This window comes from Protopterus annectens, chromosome 4.part0 (genome assembly GCF_019279795.1).
Source record: "Protopterus annectens isolate FY-2018-M chromosome 4.part0, PAN1.0, whole genome shotgun sequence".
NCBI classification, from domain to species: domain Eukaryota; kingdom Metazoa; phylum Chordata; order Ceratodontiformes; family Protopteridae; genus Protopterus; species Protopterus annectens.
Genome location: NC_056733.1, coordinates 473,042,443 through 473,063,551, shown reverse-complemented (window position 1 = coordinate 473,063,551; position 21,109 = coordinate 473,042,443). Strand labels below are relative to the sequence as shown.

The 21,109-nt window shown below is 40.8% G+C and overlaps 1 protein-coding gene across 1 annotated transcript in view; it reads right to left on the bottom strand.

Moving 5' to 3' along the window:
* Window positions 1-21,109, bottom strand: part of SSH1 (slingshot protein phosphatase 1) — a 1,317,746-nt gene that overhangs the window by 962,811 nt on the left and 333,826 nt on the right. The window contains exon 2 of the mRNA XM_044068394.1: window positions 20,661-20,701. Within this exon, the coding sequence (XP_043924329.1) occupies window positions 20,661-20,701 (41 nt within the window). The remainder of the gene's footprint in view (window positions 1-20,660; window positions 20,702-21,109) is intronic.

Below are 21,109 nucleotides of genomic sequence, written 5' to 3'. Positions count from 1 at the left end.
CTCATCAGACCAATGATTGAGTACAATGCCCCATTCGGAATGTATCTGACCCGACACTTGCAGCAGCTGGGAGGCCACAAAAAGTCTCACCAAAAAAGGATAAAGGGTCTCAAAATCTGTCCTATGCTGCCCGACTGAAGAAACTCAGCTCCTCTATTCAGTAAACACACCACTCTGAGGTGCCTTTGCTTTACAACATGCAAACATTCAGAGCCCAGGTTTGATGATATGCTTCACCTCAAAAATCTAGATCCATCAGAGCCACAAGGGCGGAGACTTAAACCTCGACACGGCTATTAATAGGACGTGCTGGAGAGATTCATCACCCAAAGACTCCCTATGCTGTGGAACAAAATCCCGGTACATGTGAGGCAGAGCACCTCGCTGGCCTTGTTCAAGAGAAATCTTGACCAATGGATGGGAGATCGCAGATATACCCCAGGAATTACCTCAGTGTCACTGCTCGACAGAGGCACAGCAAAATAATGGGTATAGTTCCCCATACTAAAGGGGTGGCGTAAGTCACAAAACAATGGGCTAGGCTTATAAATGCCCTCGGGCAGATAGCCTAGTATGAACCTATGAACCTAAGAAAGCTTAAATATACCAAACAAGAAGGAAAAGTAGAGCAAAGAGAAGTCAGGGGGCTGGAAGGAGGGTAACCAGGACTGCAACAGTGAATACACTCGAACATCTACATTTATGGTAAGTGTACACAACTATACTATGTTCTTCGTGTTTCACTGTTGTAGTCATCGCATTTGGGTTGATTCCCAAAGCTAAGGAAGGCAGGAGGAAGTCAGAGAGCATTAGAGCCAGCTATGAAGCCCTACAAAACTGCAGTGGCAAACCCAGCTCTGGATTTAGAAAAAAAAGGCATGTGGTAATGCTTGGTGAAGGTACTGAGCTCCAGGTAGCAGCTTCTAGGATATCTTTGGAACTCAGTCCCTCAACACATCCTAAATGCTATCAACCTACACCAATTCAAAACTCTGCTCAAAGACCACCTCACTAACAACTGGCTCTGCTCCTGCACCAAGCCAGGCTAATACCACATAAGCCCACATCACATTTCATCTCCTAAATGTTATAGTCTCCATGTATACCCTACTCCCACTTGCTAACACCACCTCTATCAGGTACCTACAATAAGAGTATAATTTGATAATTTATTTTTTTTTGTAAGGGTATATACATGTACACGTATTAAAGTATACTCAAATGATCAACTAAAGATGGATCTCTGCCCTCAAAAAAGAAAAAAAAATATGACTTTACTATATTTTAACAACTTTCTCCTTTGTATATTGTACTTTCTTTATTGTCTCTAGATATTTCTGTTAAATTCTATGTAAAACAGACACTGTACGTGTTGATGTTGTTCTTATTTTATTGGAGCTTTTCTTCCCGGGCCTCTGCTGAATATGGGCTCACACCCAGATGGACTATCCCGGTCAACAAATGTAAAATAAATAATATTCCTGGTAGGAACTCCTCTGAGAAAAGCTGCAGAGATGGATGCAGCCCTGGTGGAATGTGATCTTATCCCCTGTTGGTAGGTTTTCCATGGTGCTTGCAGCAGAAATAAATGCAATGGGCTATCCATTTGGAAATGGTTTGCTTTGAAATGGCATTCCCCTCTGCCCCTGCAGCAAAGCCAACTAACAGCGGTTCAGATTTTCTGAGAGGCTTAGTCCTGTCCAAATATAATCTAAGTTGTCTGTGCACGTCCAGAGAGTGCAGTATTCGTTCTCCTTTGTTTTGTGGATTAGGGAAGAAAGTAGGCAAGTGAATGGACTGATTAAGGGCCACACTACACACCACCTTGGGCATAAAGGAAGGACTGGTCCTGAGGGAAACCCTGTCTACATGGAAGATAATGAAGGGTTCCACTGCCATGAGAGCCTGTAATTCAGACACTCTTCTCGCTGAAGTGATGGCTAGAAGGAATGCTGTTTTGCAAGAAAGGAATTTCAACTCTGCAGTTGCAGCTGGCTCAAAAGGAGGGACAGTGAGCTTTTCCAATACAAAGTTAAGGTCCCAGGCTGGAGTAGGGGCTCTCCTGGGGGGGGGTCCTAAATTTTTGGCCCCTCTAAGGAATTGTTTTAGCAGAGCGTGAGAGAAGAGGGGTGGTATTATAATGAGCTGAAATGGCAGAGGCATGAATTGTAATTGACAAGAAGGATAGGTCCTTGTGGAGCATTTCTGTTAAGTACTGAAGAATATGAGGTAAGCTGGGCACCGTTGTGCCCATCCCCTAAGCCTGGCTCCAGGAACAGTATCTTTTCCACTTTTCAGCATAGGATTTTCTAGTACTAGGCCTCCTGGCCTCCAGAATGACATCTATCACCTGCTTACTGAGGGATGCTATTGGGGAGGCTCAAGGAATTAGCCAGGCTGCAGGGTTCATGGTTTGAAGTTGAGGGTGCAGAATCTGGCCCTCCTGCTGGGACAGCAGGGAAGGGGTTTGAGGCAGGTGCCATGGTTCCAGCAGTGTCATACTGTGCAAGAGGGGGTACCAGTGTTGGCATGGCCAGTCTGGTGCAATCAGTATCGTCCTTGGCTTGTCCTGTTTGATCTTTAGCAGAACCTTCGAGAGGAGAGGCAGAGGGGGAAAGGCATAAACTGAGAGGCTTTCCAGGTAAAGGACAGGGCATCCACTTTCCAAGCTTGAGTGTGGGGAGTCCTTGTGCAGAATTTGTCCAATTGGTAGTTCTGAGGGGAGGCAAAGAGATCCATCTCTGGAGTCCCCCATTTGCTCCTCAAGAGGTTGAATACTTTTGGTTCCAGTTTCCATTCGTGTGGGTCCATGAGATTTCTGCTCAAGTCATCTGCCAGTGAATTTAGCTTGCCTGGCAGGAATTGAGCTTGTAGGTGCACTTGGAAGCTCAAAGCTGTGTTCCACAGAGCCATAGCTAGTCTGCAGAGAGGGGTGCAGTGTTCCCCCCCTTTGTTTTGTTTATGCACCACATAATGTGTGTCTTGTCTGTAGAAGAATGCGGTCTTTGAAGGCTGACAAGGAATTCTGTACAGCTAACATTTCTTTTTGGTTGATATGCAGGTGCATCGGTCTCGGGCTCCATTTGCCCTGAATGCACTGCCCTGCCAAGTGAGCCCCCCATGAATAGTCTGATGCGTCTGTTGTTAGGGTTTGGGCGGCAGGGGGTAGAATGAAAGGGAGCCCCTTGTTGTGGTAGCAGGCCTCTGCCCACCAAAGGAACTCTGTCTTTATACGAGAAATGATAGGAATCATTGATTCCAGGTCCTGAGAATGTTGACACCATAGGCTTTTTAGATACCATTTTAGTTTCTTCATATGCAGTCTTGCATATGGAATTAGTAGTATGCAAGAGGCCATGAACCCCAGGGCTTGCAGAATTTTCCTTGCAAATAGCTGGGTCTTTGTGGCCAATAGTTTGAAGTAGGTTGTCAGATAAGTTTCTCTGGAGTGAAAAAAGCCATCTGGGAAGTTGTGTTCAAGCTTGCTCCCAGGAATACAATCTGTTGGCAGGGTACCAGGTGAGATTTCTTTTCATTTATGGTGTACCCCAGAGAGGTTAGAAGTTACAAATGCCAGATGTTGTAATAGCAAGTCCTGGCTTTCTGCCTGAATCAGACAATTTTCCAACTATGGGTATATTTGAATATTTCTCTGCCTGCAAAATGCAATGGCTGGAGCTACACACTTTGTGAATACCCTGGGCACAGTAGATAAGCCAAAGGGAAGTGCAGAGAACTGCATGGAGCCTGCCCTGAAGCATAGGTATTTCCTGCAAGATTCCCTTACTGGGATGTGCAGGTAGGCTTCCTTTAAGTCTAAGGTTGCCAGTCAGGCATCTTTGCCTAGCATAAGAAGCAGCTGCTGAAGTGTTAGCATTTTGAATTTTGGGATTACCAGAAAGGTGTTCAGGATAGGATGCCTGGAGCTGTCTTTCCTGGGTACCAGGAAAAGTCTTGAATAAAAACATTGTCCCCTTTGTTCTGCTGGGGCAGGTTGAATAGCCCTGATACTTAGAAGGGAGAGAACCTGCTGTTGGGCCTCTGCCCACTGATTTGGGGGTAGATCTGGCCAAATGTTTGGGGTTGGTAGGGAGTGGAAGTGGAATCTGTATCCTTGGGAAACTATATTCAAAACCCATTTGTCCTGGGTAATGAGTTCCCAGTTTTTTGCATGAAAGGCGAGCTTTCCTCCTAAGGAAGCAGGCAGTTGAGCAGGACTTGGGAGGGTTAAGGTCAAGTCATTGTGCCATTTTTCCGTAGGGGGTGGTTTACTGCTCCCTGCTTTGGAAGTGGGAGCCTCCACTGCTTAGACCTGTGTGCAGTCTGAGACTGTAACTTAGGTGGTCTGCTGTTCCTGGGTTTGGACGGAGGGCCTGGAAGAGACTGGAAAGGACCAGTTCTTAGAAGGCCAATGTCTATAATGTCTACTAAATCTGGGAGACTGTACTTGTAAGAAATCTTTAACAGCTTGCATAGATTTAGCTTTTTCCTCCATCCTTTTGAGAACTACTACTGCTTTTTTGCCAAACAGGTGGTCTTGATTTAAGAGAGCATCGAGTAATTTTGCTTTAACATGATCTGGCAAGTTTAAGCCAAGCATGTCTTCTAAGTACAGACCCAGTGACAGCAGCCCTGCAAGATGTTTCTAAAGAATTAAACCCACATTGCAAAGTATGTTTACCAACTTGTTCAGCAGAAAGCATTAAATCCTGTAATTCTGTGTGTTCAGCAGAGTCAGGAATCAACATAATTTTCTGTTTAAGTAGTCCCATAATATGCTGCTGGCACTAACATATGAAACTGTCAATTTAAAGCCCTAATGGCCAAAGTGGCAGAAGTGTATACTTTCTTACCCCATCTGTCCAAGGCTCTAGAACCTCTATCAGAATGGGTAAGATTTTTGGCAGCAGTAGCCTTAATACCTTTTGGTCCTTGAGAAACGGTCTCTGGAGCCGCAATAGGATTCTTGAAGAGGAACTTGTGAGAGTCAGGTACTCTGTAATACCAGTCAGGTTTTCTGGGAGCTGGAGGTAAAGTGTCTGGGGAAAGGCTAGATTCCAAGAAAGCATCATCTACAATGACCAGAACAGGAGGGACAGATAAAGGCCTGTGTTGAGGAAGGAGTAAGAACTCCCTAAGCCTCTTTTTGGAATCCGAGTAATCCTGGCTTTCCAAGCGGAAATGCTCCCCAAGAGTGTGCAAGGTTTCACCAAAAGAAAATCTTCTGGAGGAGAAGCAGAGGGAATGGAGTCCTCTGCATCAGAATCCTCATAGGCAGATAAGGGCAAATCCTGGTAATCAGAAGGAACAGAAGAATCAGATTCCTGATCAGAAGAATCAGAAGGAAAAGAAGTTCTAGGTCTCTTAGAGGGGGAAGGGTGGCTTCCCCAATTAAAGTAATAAAGTCTTCAGCCATTCTAAGCATTTGTTTTTTAGGCATATGGGCCTGAGCATGCGGTTTGGACGTCGGTTTTCTAGGCGTGGAATGAGTTTTAGGCCTAGATGAAGAAGATGGCGTCAGTTTAACATGCAAATCTGTAGGCCTGAATACACCCTCAGAAGCTGGTGCTCTGGATCCATCCAAGGTAGAGACATCCACAGGTTCCACAGTCGAAGAAGCATCTCCGAATGGGTCTCAGTAGAGGCCTACGAATCTGAAGTGGTGGGTATCAGGGGCTACGAAAGCACCTCACTGAGTACTGGCGGACTGGCGACTAGCTTAATGGAAGTGTCGTCGGCAGTTTTGGACGTATGCGGCCTGTCACTGTCTTTATCTTTACATTTTTTCATAAGATCAGTAATCAGATGGCATAACAAAGCCATTTCAGAGTACTGATACAGAGTACCAAAACAATTTGCTGCAAAAATAGCCCGCCGATGAATAGTTCGGGGATTGAACAAGGCACAGAACAGACAGCGAGGTACGTCGTGGTCTGAGCCTAAGCAAAGAATGTAGTACGAATAAAAATCTTTATGAGGTATTTGCTTTCCACAGGTAAGACAATTGTTAACTTTTACTGACATCGGTTGGAGCACGAAAAAGAATCCTCAACGGGGTACTTATCTTTTTATGAAGACTTTGGTTCTGAAACTCAAAAATTAAAATTTCAGGAGTCGGCTGACCGGCGCTTGCGAACTGCTTCTGCTTCAGGCACTGCACAGCAAGAAAGACTGATGTAATGGTGTCGGCTGCATGTTTTATATCCCTGACGACCTGACGTCATGGAAGAAGAGACAGCATCCGACGCAGGAATCCAAGACTCTGGTAATGAGGCCGGCTGAGGGGTACCTGCAGGCAGACAACCCAAATGTGATGACTGCAACAGTGAAACACTAAGAACATCATCAAAGGCAATACCCAGATTTGCTCCCAGTTATTGCATAATGGCACCTCCTATACTGAGCCAACAGATATAACCAACATACTGGCCCGACAGACTCAGTGCCAACTTTACCCATCTCTCCCTCCCCAAAGGCCTTATCACAATACCACAAGAAAGCCCGGTTCCCACCATTTCTGATGTACAGGTAAAAGCTGCATTGTCCAAAGCCAAGAATACAGCTTCCATGGGACCTGAAAATATTGCTGGTTGCGTCCTTCATGAGCTACAAAACTAACTGGCGCCACAACTGTGTGCCCGTTCAATCACAGCCTTGCCTCAGGCTATGTCCCTAATGAATGGTGCACTGCTACAATCATCCCACTCCATAAAGGGAGAGCTACTACAGACCCTGGGAACTATCGCCCCATTAGCCTGACGAGTCTAGTATGCAAAGCTATGGAGCGCATCATCATGGACCTATTTAACAAAGATATAGGCACTCTCCAAACTCTTGATCCCACACAGTTTTGCTTTGTCAAGGGGAGATCCTGCCTGCTGAACCTGCCTGACTTCTTCGAGGCAGTCACCAAGGCTGTGGGGGTGAGAGTAAGCAGTGCATACAACCTACCTCGACCTGGCCAAGCCCTTTGATACCATTCCTCATTCAGGTATCATTGATAAACTCACCAAACTAGGTATCAATCCTTACATCACTAGGTGGGTTGTAAATTGGCTCAAAGACAGGACCCACAGAATGAAAGTTGCAGATTCCAAGTCAGACTGTCGACCAGTCACGAGTGGAATCCCTCAGGGCTCGGTCCTGGGCCCTCTCCTGTTTGGGATCTACTTCTCAGAAGTCCAGGCCAACACAGAAGGACTTTGGCTGACCAAGTTCGCTGATGTCTGCAAGTTAGGAGTCATTATCAACTCACCAAGTGATGCACACATCCTACAAAAGGGCCTCTCTGAGACCAATGACTGGTACCGGAATGTGGCCTGAAGCTTAACGCCAAAAAATGTGTTATCATCCCCTATGGAAAAAACTCAGTTCCCACGTATTACCATGTTGATGGGAGCTCACAGAACACTGAAGGGACCATAAGAGATCTGGGCACCCAGGTCGACAGCCACCTCACCTTCAACCACCACATTGCCACTGTGGCCAGAAAGTTCTACATGGCACATCTTATAAACAACGGTTTCGCATCCATGAAGAAAGAGATCATCATCCCTCATTAGACTAATCATCGAATACAAGACCCAGTTTGGCATGTACCTGACCAGACACCTACAATAGCTGGAGAGGCCACAAAAGTACCTCACAAAAAGGATCCTAGGCCTTAAATACATGCCCTACATGGACAGACTCAAAGAACTTCAGCTGTTCGCAGTCTCTTATCATCTACTTAAGAGGTGATCTCTACTTGACTTACAAAGCCATGTCCAACCCAGCCCTACTTGAAATGCTACACCTAAAGAAATCCCAATCCCCCTGCCCCACACACTCCAGAGATCACAACCTCATTACCACAATTAACACAACATGCTGGAGGGAGAGGTTTATCTCCTAAAGACTGCCCATACTCTGGAATAAGCTTCCCATTCATGTCAAGCAAAGCAGCTCGTTGGCTGTCTTCAAGAGAGAAATGACAAGTGGATGGGTAACAAAGTTCACTCCAGGGATCATTCCAGTTGCCCTATTGGATATGGGCACTGTGAATGAACATCAGGTGGCATGGTGGCCTGGGCAATTTTTTTGGACTAGTCTTGTAAAGGCTCCAGGGCCATTAGCCTAGTATACACCTAATAACCTATAACACTTAACCTTGACCATTGACCCTTTCTTAAATATACCCTATATGCTCACCCTCCTCAGTTACTCTTAACATGCTACAAGAGTGATGCTCTTCCTCATCTCTGGACACAGGGAATTGTCTTCATTACACACACTAGAACAGCAACATTCACAAAATGTGGATGTAAGGATAATATCCCCAATTGCTGTGACCAGTGAAGGGTCACCTAATTATTTCTTTCTTACCTGCTTGCTTGTTCTCTTACTTTTAGTACATCCATCTCCTCATAACTGACTAGCTTATTTCCTTTTATCCAGTATCTTTCCACTTTGTTTCACCAACACAACCCATAACAGTGCATCCCTCCCCATTTAAATGTAGCCTTTACATATATCAACTAAGTTTGCATCCTTTTTTCCACCATTCTTTTCTCGTATGAATGTCTACTTCCTAAAAGTAAGAGCTGCAAATGTACCAAACAGTCACTTTCATTAAACCACCTCTGCAGTTGCTATTACTCATTTCCCTTTATGATGAGAGGACACAGCCATGGCATAGAAGTCATAGATTCACAGATTGCTACTAGCCTAATGACCCAGGGAAGCCTTTTGAACCCCAGCCACATTTTCCTGAAAGAATAATTTTGTCTTGTATCCAAACAGGACATTGGGGGCCAGGCAATCAGTAGCTACCTCTGTCCATAAGGGACATGGGTGCCAGATTCAGTGTAAATTTTCTATTCCACATCCACTGGTCTAGGTTGTGTTTTAAATGGCAACAGACTAACTCAGCCTCACATGGATGGTAAGCCTGTTCCATAGGAGGTGCAGTCACTGAGACGCATCTTTCTCTCCAGCATATTCTGTTTAAGTCACAGACAAAGTTCAGCTCCCTAGACCTTGTATTTCTGGTACTGTTTGACTTACAAATATGCAGGAGATTCATAAGTGTGGGGCTTGCAGATGCCTTGTAAACCAGGCATAGATCACCACTCAGCAATCTATAGGAGAATGAGTATAGGGGAAAGGGCTTTAAGGCAATCTGCATAAGGCTTGTTTGTTATGTATTGTATTCTTTTTTAAGGAACCTCTGAGGTTGCCCTAGTTGCTGTATATGTTTAATCAGGTACATACTGAAGGGAGCAGTGCACTCTATGAATGGTCTGATAAGGGCGGAGGAGTACAGTGGGATAATGACCTCTTTGGACCTAGATGCCGTGTCTTACTTAGAAGTTGCACAACATAAAATATTTCCTCTCCACTGTGGCCACATGGTGGTCAAAAGTAAGGTTACTGATCACATCTGCACCCAGATTCCTGACCACTGGGCCAACTAAGGGGCCAATTCAGGAAGTCACCAGAGGCTTTTCACTTTTAAGCCCTATCCCTCCCCTACATATGACAGGATTCCAATGTTTGGGGATAAAATGGAGCATAGAGAAGACCTAAACAGCCACTTCCAGGAGTGACACTATGTACACTGCCACTCCCCCTTGAAGGCAGAAACCTCTGTTCAGTTCCAGTTTACACCAGGACTGTAGGCAGACTGTGTAGCCCTGAACACATGCACCCAAGTCCTTCTCACTGAGAGAGGTGAGTAGACTCTGCCTCATTCCTCTCTCCACAGCCAGCTCGTTCAACACTCCAGTCATCTGGATCGTAATTAGGGCTTTGATCCCCCTCTACTCCAGAAAGGCTGTTAAGTTCTGCTTGTTGTAGTACCAATTATCATAATATTTACAACGTTGACTACTATTCTTGGACTTCACAAGTTCACAGAAATACTTATATCTAGCTTCTTTACCTGCACTTTACTGTCATAGTTTTTTTGCTCTTTGCATACCCTTCTGATTTTTGTTGTTGCTGCACTGCTTTGTGCTTTTTCCTGTCTCTGGCTGCTCTTGTTGTTGTCCAGTTCATCTGCTTAATCAAAATATATAAAAATAAACACACACAGAAAGGAAAACCAGTTACATATCTTTAAGAGGACAGAAAGAAGTAATAACCAGGACGTCTACGTTCCTGAACAATAAAAGTACAGCAAATTCTTATGGCATAGTGAAATAAGTAATTTGAGAAGGAACCTGCATTGTCATTCTGGCTGTGTGGGAAGGAAACTGGAAGCACTAACCAGAATTATATGGCATGGATTTGGGGAAGGAAAATATATATTTTTTTAATACACTGCAGTTGCAGGAAAGAAGGCAATATTAAAAAACAGATCTCAACATCGGTCTACAGCAGACAGTACAGGTATGGAGGGTGCAACTGTGAAATGGACAGGATTGTGGAAAGAGATGGAAATGCAAAAAGATGGACAAAATTGGGAAGTAGGCTTGCTGGCATCTTAGCATCTCAAGGACACAGACATTAGAGCCGTATTTCAAAAATACACTTCCTTTAGGAAAAAGTCAGTACAGATATCAGCTTTACGGAATTATGAATGTCAAAGTTAAAACTCTTTCCAAACTGTATTCAGTTTAACAATGTAAAGCCATTCTGAAACATTTAAGATTTTTGTGCAGAAATATGACAGAAGCTGCTTTCTTCAATTAGATTTTGATATATGGTGTACAGTTTTCAGAAAATGCTTTACAGAGAGCTTACTGAAATTATTTTTACAAGTAGTTTTAACAGTTTCTGGTGCTGCTCTTGGATTGAAGAAGCGAGATCAACTACCACAAACAAACTTCTCAGAACAGATCAGAAAAGCAAGCACTCTGTACATTGCTGCAGACCGAAGTTAGTTTATTCACACTCCACTTCGTCCATGCAAGGATGTTAAAATGCAAAAAAAGAAGTCAACGTTTATTCATTTATGTGAGCTGAAGGAATTCATATAAAAAGCAATTTACTCGGCCACCAGGTTAGAGAAGAGGAATTAGTGCATTAAAATCTGAATGTTCATACTGCAGGTTCATGGGACATTTTTACAGATCTCCCACTGTGTCTGGGTTTTCTGCTTCGGTGCAAAGGCCTGCACGCCAGAGCAAACAGTAATAGTCTATGCACTGCTGCCCTCCACTGGCTTAGTAAGTGAAAATATATCATTAAGCCTTGTAGAATACCCCAATTATACACAAAACTGCAGTAACAAATACAGTTTTGGATTTCAAGGTAGACTACAGCATTAAGGCAGGCATGTAGATTAATTACTGTAAAACCATGTCTGATGCTAAACAAAAAAGTTACTTTCTTGATACATTTTATTACTCACAGATTTATTCAGGTTTAAGATTTTCTGGAGTACAAGTAGAATAACGTTCTACTTTATTTATGAAGAAGTTTTATTAAACTGATTTAGCTTGATAGAAGAAACTGGCAATATATGCCTATTTAGCATGTCCACTGTTTTTACCTTTCTAGCTTTCCTTGCATTTCCCTTCACCATCTGTTCACCAGTCCCATGGTCTCTTGAATCCCTCTAAATTCTCTCCCTTACTCTGGTAGTCCATTTCTTGAGTCCACAACCCTTTCTATAAAGAAGTACTGTTGCAGATCTCATGAGTACTTTTTCCATATACTATGCTGCATGTGTTCCTTCTCCTCCTGACTCCATTTAGCGTGCTTCCTTCACATCTCCCTACCACAACCTTAGACAGCAGTGTCATGTCTCCCAGGTCTCTACAGCTTTAACTCCTCTACTCTCCATTCATATCCTTTCCCCTCCATCCTACAGATTTAGCTTTTCTTCAGACTTTCCAGCAGTTTGATTTCCCTTTGTTTGCATTAACCTTCATAACTGCACACATTTTTTGCAACTCTACTACATTCACCTTTTTGATTTACTTAATTAACGTAAATAAATGCATTTGCAATTGTCCTCTCTTTCTGGTTCACTTCTTTCCTATTTCTTGTACCATCTCCTCTAAAATTAGCAGCTAAAGCTTCTTTTACCCCACAATTGGCTGCTTACTTCGATACTTCTACCCTTCTCCCCACAGTTCCAGTTGTCTTGCTCCCTCAACACTGTACTGGGCCTCACTATTTTTAAGTTTAAGATTAGTATATATGAACAGCCAGACTGCTACATTTTGCTATTTGTTATTGATATAAACCCATTTCCTGGATGATTACAAAAGGCAAAGTTCAAATTTATTTCTAATTTATTTTAATTCATGCTCCCAATTTTTCCACTGTTGAATTCATTGTTCCCACTTGTTTTTTTTTGAGAAAATATTTCCAGTACTGTTCATGTGTTGTCATGAAGCTAATCTGGCAACTATGACTCATATGGATGTTAAGTGATTTTATGTGATCTACAGTCAGTGATGCATGTAACTGTTCATTCAGCACAGTGTTGCTTTGTGCTTCCTTTCTGTAACCCTGTGGCCTGATTACTGAAACTGACTGCAGAAACTGTTTAAATTGCAGTCCTCAGTGTTGTCAGGGAACAAGACTAGATAATAAGACAACATCTGCATCTATGTACTAATGTACACCCTCATGTAACCAGGTACATATTATGTTGAACTTTTAAAAGTTCAAACGCCATATGGTCGAACCCATATGTTCGAACTTTTAAAAGTTCGAACGTGTTAATGGAGATCTCCATTCAGTGGGAAAAGGGAAGATTTCCCTTTACTGCACTATAGTGCAGTCTCTGAGTTGGTATATTAAAAGAGCGGCGGGTTTGGGGGTCACAGCCCCTATGCTGGGGGTGCATGGGTGCTTGCCCCTTGCTTACAATTGTTAGGTAGGTGCTTTTCTATTTTTTTTTTTTTTTTGTCATTTTTGAAATTTTAAAAGTTTGACCATATGGGTTCGGCCATATAGCATTCGAACTTTTAAAGTTTCGATAACGTAATATGAACCCATATAACCACCATAGAACAGACACCAAAACACTGACATATGTCATTTAGCAGACAACCTATTTGCTGCTAGTATGCATGACTGCAGAGCTCAGGTACAACCTGCACCATAGATGGCTCCATGAATGCAGTCGCACATGTACAAGAGTGTACATGACTGTATTTCCTGTTACATTACATCCAGTCATCAATGCAGCTTAGTACAAGACAAAGTGATCATGTGACAACAAAGACCACGATTAACACTTATCAAGTAACCACAACCATGAAAAATGATACATATATAGCGATACAATGTGCTGAGAAAACATTTCAGAGAGCAATGAAAGAAATACTGTGTCTACATCCACTACAAATGCATTTTATGAGGACATTCCTCACCCAAGGCTGTAAAACATACATCTTCAAAATCAATGCAATGAGGTAGTCAGTGCTGTGAGCTCACAGTGAAACATTATCTCATTCACATATGGAAGCTCCTGAGCAAGTCCTACTATTCTGTACAGCACACACTGAATGTGCTTAAAGTGTTTCAGTTCTGTCTGGTCTGCTCTTCAAAATGAATACAGCAGCCAACACAGCTTTATGCCAGAATCAGTCAGCATTGTGAAAAATTCCGTTTTCATTATCCCATTACTACTTCCTTAATTTCTGTTCTCAACTGCTCTACTTCCTCAGACATGAGTGGTTATAAAAAGTCCTAAATCCCAAGGGTGGAGAAGTGAAACCATAGGAATAATACAGAACGAGTACAAAAGCTACTGATCTCAGCAGACGTCAACTTTAGTGCTGCTGTAAAAAAAAAAAAAAACTTTAGCAATGCTAGGAGATGAAATTGAGACCAGGTTAAATAAACCAAAGTGATAGTCTGTGTGGACACGGTATGTTTTTCAAAAACATTATCATTAATGGATTTCAAAAATACATGTGATATAATCTCAAACTCAAAGTGCAAGAAAAAAGTCTAAAGGATATAAACCGAGAGCCTTGACTATGGGGAAAAACATCAACTCAAAACCAGGGTCCATGTTAAGTGTGCTACAAAGGTCACTGTTTTTCACTAGCATCACCACCATTTAAGGGTTAGACATAAGTGAAGGAGTTTTGAGTACGTACTGATGGATTTATTTCTAAAACACTCTTAGTTCTACTGACAAGACATGAATTTACCAGATATGTGGCTTAAAAAGTGAATCTGCATTTTTAATTAAATCAAATATAGTCACAAAAAGAAAGTTTGCTCAAAAATAGAAATGTTTGTCACCCATTTGACAAAATCTCCCATAAGTAACCACATGGGGGACTACAGTATTGTGCGGATAATGCAAGCTCCAGTTTCAAAATGTTCAACTAACAAGCAGTCATATATACAAGGATTTCAAAGGCCAAGTTCTTAGTATCAATAAATTCAAAAGAGATTGCTATTGACATTTAAGAACAGAGGTGTCACTGAAGAATCGACTACCTAGCCCTCTACACCTGCAGTCTGTGCGTAACTGAGAAAACTAGTGGACAAGTATAGGCCAAAATAAGGTCACTATTCTCATACATCCAGGTCTCCAAAAAACAAAGCTTCAAGTCGTCACTTGGCCAGATACAACTGCTATTTTGTTGCCCAGTCACGAGTCAAAAAAATAATAAAATAAAATAAAATAAATAAATAAATGCAACATTATCTCCAAAAATCCTGGTACTAAGAATAAGCAATGACAAAAACCTTTCTCCTCACATTATAGGGTCTTTTAGAAAAAAAAAAACAATTTCTCAATTCCACCACAACCCACAAAATTGTACTCCTCTGTCTTAAAGCAGCAAAACATTCCTCAGGGTGGAAAAAGAGGAGAAATGCCCCACATTTTCTGGGTCTAGAAACCCCAAAGTCTGAATCTTTTTATCAAACATATTTCAGACTTTGAAAATAAAGTGCTTCAGAGAAACTTTTACAAACATGGAAATGGATTCTTGGAGCAGAATACCCTACTTCAAATTGTCATTACTTGTCCTAGAAAAACATTTTGGCTCCTGCCTATACAGAAGCCTTCAACAGGTACAAGAATTTCATCGGAGTTTAACTGCCAGCAGCCTTCACGACTGGTATATTATCTTTAAAAAAGGAAACATGACAATAAAAAGTCCGTAACTGATGATAAAAAGTGTAGTAAAAAAGTATTCTCCTAGGCTAATCAAATGATGAAGCTGGAACTCAAATTTCCGGAGATTCCACACTTCTCCAGCCTAAAAGCAATACTGTGTCCATAGCCTGTGTTATTGAAGAGAACAGCTTTCCAACAGTCGGAGGTTAGAATGGTCTTAGAAACTACTATACATCCAACCCAGAATGTAGAGAATACTCAAAATCTCTTTTGCTTACAACCAACTTTAAACTTAGAGAATATGAATACATTACGTCTTCAAATCACTGCTATTACCAGTAAAGACACAGTAATGCTATTTAGTCTGTGTCTTCTTGATTTGAAAAAGGTTCACTAGAAACAGCTGCCAAATTAAAATATTATACAGAACCTAACTCTTGCATATCCCAATACAATTCATGACAGCATGGTGATGCCTCTAGGTATTTCTGTAGTTATAGCCTACTGATGCCTCTAGGCATCAAATACTGCTAGTTCATATTTGCATTAATACTTTGTATATAAGCATGGGTTTGAAATGATTACAAAATACCATCTTAAAGCTTACAGAATGGCAAATGCAACTGTGTTGCTATTTGACCTCTGCCTAGTGCTGGTAAAGAGAGATTAATTGCTGTTCATATAATATTTATTGATATTGTCATAAATTTCATGTTTTTTTCTAAATATCTTGACAACCACGTAGCACAGACAGAACTGTTTAGCATCATATGAAATCTCTCAGCTAGTTGAGCAAAATGCTGCTAACAGTATATTAACTGGCTGCTGAGATATTGTAAATTGTTTACAAAGTATTACAAACTTAACAGTTACTATGTTTACTGTGACTTATAAATTCAGGTTTAAGCTCTAGAACCTAAAGAATACTACCACTGTAAAACAGTCTGTGCTGAAGAGATGTTGTTTACACTTCTTCAGTAACTCCTATAGTTCCACAGATAAGTGTATTTGTTTGAAATATGAGGACATAATCTGATTATCTCAGAAAGCGTTTTCTCCACCTACTGCAAACTTCCAGAGCTCCATTGGGGATAATGAGATAAATCAGCCTTCCTGAAGTGACATCAAAAACAGTAAAAGAATTCTGCACGCCTAATTCTAACACAAGGGAATTCTTAGGACTAGTTCGAGAAAAATAGGATGGCAGGATTAGAGGTGCCTTGTTTCTGCATTCCCTTTAACATACGTAGCTGCTTTTTGTTAAATATAGCAAAATCCTGGCTCCTTTGCCATGCATCTAATATAATTCATTCAACCAATCATAATTATGATTATATTAAACCTTGTGACCCTTTACATAGGATAGAAGCTACCATCATTTCTTTATACTTCTAGGGGGAAAAAAAAGCTTGAATTTGTATTCCCAAAGCCAACTTATCCTAAACCTTAATATGGTGTATAGCCTGATTAAAGGCATTCACCAACATGTGGTTAACTTGATTTAGGACTTCACTGATGGTTGCTGCATGGTCAGTAAAGGCCCAATATGTGCCCAAGGGTCATAACTAAATTAAACTGCATTAGCTGACTTCACATATTAGTATCACCCATAAAATGAGTTCAGCACCAATGTTTACTGGGTTATGCATCACCCATAAAATGAGTTCAGCACCATTGTTTACTGGATATCCTAGCTAAACATTCATTTGCAAGAAAAAAATAAAACTATATGGCCTCACACAAATTATCCCTTCACAGGCTCATAATGAATGTCACATAAAACAGATAACTTAGAAAGGTACTATTCAACATCTGTAAGTATTCTAGCATCAGAAATACTGGCTGTATCTTATGACCATTCCACCACCTTTCCCGCTTAAGTTTGCAAACAGTACCTTTCTCATGGTCGTACAGCAATCCTACAACACTACATTGACCTACAAAGTGCATTTGCTACAGCCAAACTCTAACAGAAAGCTATTAACAAAACTATTGCTTACCTATTCTGCAAATTAAACCTGGTGGCTATTATTATCCCAATGAAATCCTGTTTTCTAAACCCAATCCTATTTAGCTCCAATTTGGCTACTATTATCTCCATTTCCAACACTGGAGTCTGCAAGTCCTCCCTACGGTCTCCTGGGCTTCTTCCAGGTGCTCTGGTTTCCTCCCACATCCCAAATACATGCTACATATGGATTGGACACACTAAATTGGCCCTAGGTGTGAGTGTCTACGTGTGTGCGCCTTATGTGGAAGGTTGGGCACTGGGCTGGCAACTCGAGACTGTAAAACTCCACCACCAATCATTCTGCAGACTGTTGTTCCCCTGTGGCGACCCCTAATGGGAAAAGCCAAAAGGAGAGGAGGAATAACTCAATTTCCAACATTCCACTAACAAATGTCTTTCTTCAACTGGTAAGAAGATGATAAATAAAAGGAATACTGCTGCAGTTGAGACAGTCCCAGACAGACCCCAGTTTCCGACTAAGCTTTTGACTATATCACCTACTACTTTGAAAAGTAAAGACACACTGCCTTTCCACAAACTTATAAAAAAAAAAAAGCATAATGAAAGATGCATTTCCCTGCAAAATGGAAAAAATCTCTCTCTCTCTCTCTTTTCAAAATCTGTTCAAGCCAGAGTTTCTACTGGAACATTTTGCTTGTTACTTGTCTTGCTAAGGGGATACACACTTAATTAAGGGGATGACACACTTAATTCATTAATGACTATAAATCAACACTGACAACAGCAAATTTACACCCATTGCTAATATTTACTTACTTTAGAGTGGTTTTCTCACAATTAATTTGCTCAAGCTGCTTTGTCAGATAGCAAACATACAGGCATAAGAAATCAGACTGTTATGACGATGCTTAAATAATTTTTGCTTCTGTTGTACTCTTGCTATAACATCCTAATCATCTCAGATAAACAAAACATACTTTTCAGATTCATTTCACATTACTCTTTTTTAAGGTGTAGTAACCTTGAATTGAGATTAACAAAAGTAAGGGAGGTGCAACCATGCAAAAGTACTTATTCAGGGACTCATCTGGTGCATATTTGCACAAAGCTATTCACATCTGGAGTACTGCACTACTGAATCCTTATGTGCTCAGCGTAATAGTTTCATGCCTTTGAGTGTGAACAGATGTGCTTTGTAGGGTTGTGGCACAGATGTGCTTTGTAGGGTTGTGGCACCCATGCCTAACTCTTAGCATCATTTTCACTCAGGCTGGGTGTCAGAACAATCACAGTTAGGATTGCTTAAGACATGCAGCAACCTTAACTTGGGCAATTTCACTTAACCTTTATTTTAAACTTTAGTAAAGCCTTCAACAATGAAAGCCATGACATTTTTCTTACAAAATTATTAATATTAAAACTGATTCCTAGCCCAGTGAACAAGTCTGGCAGAGACAAAACTCAAAAGATGCAGTATGTTGAATATACTATGCCTATTCAGTTTCTTCTCCACTGATAGACAAGGATAAATGCCAAGTTCTTTACAGTTCAGTATTTATGTGGCTATGTGGTCCCAATGTAAAGAGCTAAAGCTCAGACACCACTCACAGCTCAGAGTACAACAATAACTTGTCCCCATGCACTGTAGAGACCAGTCAGGTTCATTCTCCAGACTGGCTTTAGCAGTCTAAAAGCTGTACCTTATCACCAAAGTCAAAGTGCTTGCTGTTTTACAGTGGCAGGCATAACTTCCAGCTAGTTAAGTTAAAGTTTCTGCTGAAAATGGCAAACCTCTAGAAACAGTTTCTACTATTAATTATGGATATATTGAGGCAATAAGCTAAAATTTGGCAACCATGTAAAAACTTGCTCAAAAAGTCTACTCCACAACTAAGCTCTTTGTACTATGTCAAACACTAACTACTAAAACTAGTTAAAGGGGGACATTATCTGCAAGTGTGAATCCCAGAAAATATAGTGTGCATATTATATCCCCAAACCATTCAAAGTTAAGGTTTTTGGCCCATCCCATACTCAGTGACAGGTGATTCCACAGGGAAGCCATCTAATCATTTAATATGGTTTTGTGAACAACGGGTCTAACCTGCTTAATTTTGTTTACTTTTTGGAGGGTGTGACCGAAGCTAGTGACAGCAGTCATTCTATCCATGCTGCTCATCTGAAACTTGCCAAGCAATTCAGTATGATTCGGTATGCGGGCATTATTAACAAACTTACTAGATTAAACTTTAACTCCCATATAATACTAGACTTCCAAAGGACAGTTCATTATTGATGAATGTAACTAGGCTTCTAATAACTGTAGCAACCTTAAGTACGATTGTATTTATGTGACAGCATTCCATATTACCTGATGAACTGCTAACTGGATTTTTGATCATACCCAAGATAAAGTTAATGTTACCTTTTTATCTAACAGGTTAATCACCAATGGGTCCTACAGGACACTATTTTTGCATCTCCGTATCTTTGGCATCTACTTCTCTGACCAAGATTACAGACGACTACAAACTGGGTACCATTAACAATTCCCCACAGACTCTTGTATACTATAAGCAGGGCTAGATAGAGGTATAGCATCTGTTGTTCGGTGCCCTACACATAAAGCACAAAACAAACAAACAAAAAAACACAATATAGCCATGTCTGGCAAAAAAGCCTTTCCCACTGATTATCACATAAATACAACCTTGCTTAAAGTCGCTATAGTGATTTGAGACCTAGAAACTTTCATGAACAAAGAACTGTCTCTTGATCATAAAGTACCAGTTATTGTAAAGAAATATTTTCTCATTGCTCAGTTAATTATTAAAAACAAAGATCCAAACAGGACTCAGTCCCTCTGTATTATTCCCTTACTAGGTCATCATTGAATATAATACTTCATTCGGTATGCATTTCACCACCATATCTCAGCCTGAAAGACCTCAAAGTTTCCAAATCAAGCAGTTGGGCTCCCTTAGTTATCTGGGCAGATTAAAACGTTTTTCACCTTATTTTGGTCTTGTACAGACTCTGATGTGAAGATCTCAGTCTTGCCTTTTGGATTATGAAAGATTCTGTTTTACTAAATCTTCTTCACCTTGGATGCACCGGTAATGTTAGGAACACTCACTCCAAAACTCAAATTACTTTGCAACATACTTCTGGGAGGGAGAGGTTCATTACCCAAACAGCACCCTATACACATTAGACAAACTTCCCTAGTATTTTACATAGTGTAACACCTTAGATTCCTTCAAGTTAAATTTTGATGATTAGATAGCTTCACATAAATTATTCCCAGGAATTAGTAGTGTAGTCCTTAGACAACTGCAGACATAATTCATCTCATTACTGATGAAATTTGTAGAAAACAACCTGACCAGATGGAAGCAAAAATTAACAGAGTATATTTGTGCTCTTTTTCCACTTATGTAAATGGGATGAGGGAAGAAGGCCAAGTATTTAAGATCATGTTACGACCAATCCAAGCATAGCCATAATACTTTTAAGTATAGGTGGCTATAAGGAATAAGAATATTTAAAGCAATTTAAATATAAAGAAAACAAATGCATTAAGAAGTAAACATTACAATCTACAATTTATAGACAAGTCTATGCATTTTATCCATTATGTATGCCATAAAATATTGTACATACCTTTGATTTCCCAAGTGGTCATCACTACTTCCAGCATCCACCTGTTTGCAAAAGAGAAAAATGATTACTAGGAGGTCTGGTTTATGCCAGTTTGCAAACAGAACAGCGTAAGACATAAATGATTCCACTCATTGATCACACATTTACTTTGTGAAGTTTGATCCCCTAATAAGTCTTCTTCAATCATAAACTGAGGAAATTTACATAAGCTTACTATTCCTGTTATGAAGTGATTTTACAGTTAGGACTCGCAACAAACTTACATTAATGTTTATATTGCACTTGCAGAGGCACAATGAGATTTCTACAGCTGTAACATCTCAATAAATTATCTTATACATTGTCATAGTAAACACAAAAGCACAAACATTACAAATGTGATAGCCACACATACTTGAGGAAAATAGAAGACATGCTAAAGAATTTTTACACAGTATTGCACCCTTTCC